This window comes from Brassica oleracea, chromosome C4 (genome assembly GCF_000695525.1).
Source record: "Brassica oleracea var. oleracea cultivar TO1000 chromosome C4, BOL, whole genome shotgun sequence".
Classification (NCBI taxonomy): Eukaryota; Viridiplantae; Streptophyta; class Magnoliopsida; order Brassicales; family Brassicaceae; genus Brassica; species Brassica oleracea.
The window spans coordinates 22,919,311-22,924,147 of record NC_027751.1 but is presented as its reverse complement, the minus strand read 5'-3'; the positions used below and the strand labels follow the sequence as shown (position 1 = coordinate 22,924,147).

At 31.3% G+C, this 4,837-nt stretch overlaps 1 protein-coding gene across 1 annotated transcript; it reads left to right on the top strand.

Moving 5' to 3' along the window:
* The first annotated feature begins 295 nt into the window (after positions 1-295).
* Positions 296-4,380, top strand: LOC106340120 (coronatine-insensitive protein 1-like). The gene is made up of 3 exons (XM_013778981.1): positions 296-911; positions 1,410-1,492; positions 4,183-4,380. Exons 1-3 carry the CDS (start codon positions 784-786, stop codon positions 4,209-4,211), a joined length of 240 nt encoding a protein of 79 aa, XP_013634435.1. The 5' UTR covers positions 296-783; the 3' UTR covers positions 4,212-4,380.
* The last annotated feature ends 457 nt before the right edge of the window (positions 4,381-4,837 follow it).

The following is a 4,837-nucleotide window of genomic DNA, read 5'->3' as shown; positions in this document are numbered from 1 at the left end:
ATTTGTGAGTTGGATTTGAACATGGCATTTTCGACCGCAACTTGCGATGGTTCAATCTGCACGGTTCAAAACTAAAATTTATATTTAATAGATTGAGCTATTTGTGTGTGAGGAGTCCAATTTGACATCTCTAACCACAATAGACTTTCTTGTGACTGATCTCCTATGTTGATATAGATGGAATTTTCATGGACATACATGAGAACAAAAAAAAGGTCGGACATTAAAAAGAAAAAATTAAACGGAAAGACACTTTTTGTCTTCTCAGTTACATCCAAAAGCCACGTTCCACCTGGGAGGCACAATTTCAGTGTTGTTTGTCCATCTTGCCCTTCTCTCAAAGCAAACATCATTTTCTCTCGTTTCTCTCAACACAACATCTATTTCTCTTTTTTGTTCTGTAAATCCAATCAAGAACATCAACCCTAATTGGAATCTTCTTGATTTAGGGATGGATGTGAATTACAGAACCATCCATATGACGTAGATGGTTCAAGATTGACCCAGCCGAGATCGCGTCTTCGTCTCTCTCATGTGCCGTAGATGGTTCAAGATTGACTATGAGACGAGAGAACATGTCACCATCGCTCTCTGCTACAAATCCACTCCCGATCGTTTCAGCTGTAGGATTCGAATCTGATGTATCTCAAGCTCAAAGGGAAGCCTCGTGCAACTATTTTCAGTCTCATCTCTGAGAACTGGGAGGGTTTGTCACTCCTTGGGTCAATGAGATAGTTGTATCGCTCGAAGGCTTAAATCTGTGCACTTTACTACTTTAGGCGAATGATTGTCAGTGACTTGGATCTGGATGTTTTGGCTAAGGCGAGGTTAGATAAGCTTGAAGGTTTGAAGCTAGATAAGTGCTCTGGGTTCTCTACTGATGGGCTGTTGAGCATCGTCAAACCCTGCAGGTACGTCTCTTTTGTTAACTCTCTATTATTACATATCCATTTATGAAGAACCGTTATCTTACAAAAGTTTGTCTCTTTGAACATCTGAGATGTGTCTTGAGCTCAATTGGGTAAGTAGAAACCTCTTTGGTGCATACTTTTGCAACTTTATTTTATCTACTGTCATTATATTACATTATACAAAAAATTGTATCTTAAAAAAGTGTGTCTTTAGCTCAATTTGGGTTAGTGGAAAACTCTTTGGTGCCTAATTTTTTACTATTTGGTGATATGTAGTTGGACCTTTCTTCATTTGGTTTTGCTCACTACATTTTACACACTTGTGATTATGAATAAACAATTATTTCATTTCATTTGCACCTGTTCTTTTTTTCTTTATGTTAGGTTTCCTGCTTTATGTAGTTTACACTTCTCCTTATGTGTAATTACAAAAAAGATTTGTCTTTTTGGGAGTTCTATGTTGATAATGTCGTTCTTTTTGTTCTGTTTTCTCAATAGAAAAGGGAAGAGGAATGGAAATCATGTACAAACGCAGAGGAGGTTGGACAGGTGTTGGATTCGATGTGGATGGTGGAAATTGAGTAAGTTGAATATATATATTACAATACACACATCCAAAAAGCTGCATATGTGTTATATGTGTTACAAATATGTTTTTTTTTTGTGCTTCTTGTTTTTCTTGTTCCCGTAAGAATGTTTAACGAGTGTGTCAAATTGTTAGTTTTATTAATGTACTTTGGTCTCACAAATCCACGAAAATGGTTTCACCGATCCATTTTAAGATATCTATAATAATGTATCCACTAGGGCTGGGACGGATCCGGATATCCGGGAAATTTAGGGTATCCGGATCCGTGGATTTAATATCCGGATCTGGATTCGTGGTTTCCGGATATCCGGATTTCGGATATTCGTCTCTATATTCTATTATCCGCGGATATCCGGATCCGGATCCGCAAAAATAATTAAAAATAATATTTTTTTTTTAAAACTAAAATTTTAAAAATAATATATAAATGAAATATTTATACAAGATTTATAAATATATATATATATGTCTATAATATTGTAAAAACTAAAATATAATATTACAAAATTAATTTATGTATAAATATTATTATATAAAATATAAATATTAATGAAATTTAAAAAGTTAATGTGTTTTAAAAGTACGGATCCGGATATCCGGACCTAAAAATTAAGATATCCGGATCCGGATCCGGTTTGGACGGATCCAAGATTTTACTATCCGGATTCGGATCCGGGCATCCCGGATATCCTATTTTCGGAGCGGATCTCGGATCGAATCCGGATCTCGGATAATAAGTCTCTGGCCTAGTATCCACGACTAACCTATCCACAATTATTATGTCCACAGCTCATTGGTTCAAATAATATCATTCATGTTACATAATCAATATCATTCATACAAGATGTGGATGTGTATAAATGATATGTGTTAATATTGTATACATGTCCACAAACATCTTTTCTTTCTCGTTAACGGCAAAATTGTCAAAAAAACGTTTAGATCCCACCACAAAGTGTGTCAAATGTGGAAAGTGTCTTTCATTGTAAAAGAAAGACAAAAAGTGTCTTTAAGTGTAATCAACTCTTAAAAAAATATACTCCCTCTGTTCTTAAATATAAGATGTTTAGGTAAAAATATGCATATTAAGAAAATCATTGTTTTGTCTAAAAAGTATATTTAAAACTATAAATTAATGTTATTCAACCAATTATAAAATAAATTATTATCAAATATGATTGGTTGCACAGTTTTTAAAAAAGTAAAAAATTACCTAAAAAAATGAAAACATCTTATATATTAGAACATCAAATTTTTTAAAAATATCCTACATTTAGGAACAGAGGTAGTACTGTGGGACTTAATATATGCGCCTCTAGAGGTGTCACCACTACAACTTACAAGGCACCAATCTACTCCCTCCGGATTTGAATATATGATGTTTAAGGTTGTGCACACATATTAAGAGAAATTAAATACTTACTTATATCAAATACTTTTTGGTTTTACTTTTAGTTAGTTTAAAGATTTATTTGAATCCCAATAAAATTCAACCACTTATATTTTTTACATTTTATTTTAAAAGCAAAATGCATTAATGAAAAGTAGAATATCATACATTTGTATACAAGAAAAAAAAACTAAAACATCATATATTCAAATCCGGAGGGAGTATGACTCAACAAAACCTATCCACCTGAGAATTGGCAATCCACATGGGAATTTGGTGATCCAAAGTTCACCTAAAAAGTACTTTTTCAGTTCAAGCCCATAGGAGAAACGACAAAAATACAGTAAAACATTAAAATAAAAATTGAAACAATTATTTACGAACACCTTTTTTAAAACCAAGAGGTATTTAATAATACGATTAGATTTTTTTCTTTTCTTAATCTTATTCTCCCTCTGTTTAATAATAAGTGTTAATTAAGTTTATTTTTTGTTTCAAAATTAATGTCACTCTACAAGTCTAATGTAATTTTGTGTATTAAATTTATTTTTTACTCTTTTGAATAACCAATAAGCTTTTATTTAAACAATTTTCATTTAATTAACCATATATTAATTAGTCTATTACACAATTTTCTTAATTTCCGTGAAAAATGTCAAAGTGACATTTAGTATGAAACTCAAGGAGTATAGTGTAAGAAATAGATGACCAGAAAATTAAACTCTATTGACAAAAAAAGACTCCAAGGACATATTTATATAGTTTGGTCCCATGATTGCATGCTTAATGCATGTATTATTTTCCTTACAAGAAATCTAGTACATATATGCACAGGTAAAATATATTTCAATATAAGATATATATTATAATAAATTTTTAATAATAAATTTTAATCAAAAAATTTGTTTACTAATTTTAAATTAAATCTGGTTACAAGCTTTTTTATATGTATTTTCATGTATCATAAAATTCTTGATGAGACTAATTAAAATAAAATTATAAACAACTACCTAAGTTTTATAATTCACCAATACATAAACCAATGAATTGGATTTACGATCATGAATAACATATTGGTCTGTTAATTATACTTAATCAGTAACGTAATTTTGCAGCTACACAAGTAGAAATTATTGGAATTTTGGTAATACCTGACATGATTTCAAGCACTGCAAGGTTTCAAAAATCGCAAGTTTCGATTTTTGTATTATTTTTTTAGTTTTTGGGCTAAATTCTATGAATCTTACCCTTATATTAATACATTGGTCTTGTGTCTTTCCTCTTTATGGCAGAACTTGTGCGGTCTCATTCTACTCAATAGTTATATCTTGGGTCTACCAACTTCGCCTTTAGCAAGTTAATCGACTCGTCAATTTTCTTAAACTTCACCTTATCACCGTCACACACATGACACATCCAATATGTTAACATTTTTCATTAGTGGACAAAGTTCCAGCAACATCATTTTGTTTTGCACTAATCCCACATATTTGGTTTATTCATTTCTTGAAAGTAGTACAGTTAATCTAGTATGTTTTTTACCAGTAATTCTTTGGAACTGTCAGATATTCAGAATTCCTGCATGACAACTCGGATTTTAGAATTTCAAGAAAACGTACGTAATTCCGTTAGACATTAAAACGAAATTAAGATTATCATGGTAGCCCCTCGACCAATGTATACTAGATTAATTAAGTGTTAGCTCACATTTTATTGGAAATTGGCCCTCGCAACCATTGTTATGATTTTGATCCCAAATATTCGATCTTCAAGAAACAGTATTTTTTTCTTCAAGAATCAGTTACGTACAGGACCAAATATTAACAAACATTCATTTTCAATATGATAATTACGTATATGTTTTGCTGATGCTGATTTGTATATATGTTCAAATGGAGCCGGAGTTTACTAAACTTCTACAAAACAAGTTTGATATTTACTTCATTA

Coding starts and splice junctions, on each gene's coding strand:
- LOC106340120 (XM_013778981.1), top strand. CDS start 784: ATGATTGTCAGTGACTTGGATCTGGATGTTTTGGCTAAGGCGAGGTTA. Junction 912..1,409: donor AGCATCGTCAAACCCTGCAG/GTACGTCTCTTT, acceptor TTTTCTCAATAG/AAAAGGGAAGAGGAATGGAA. Junction 1,493..4,182: donor ATGTGGATGGTGGAAATTGA/GTAAGTTGAATA, acceptor TCTTTATGGCAG/AACTTGTGCGGTCTCATTCT.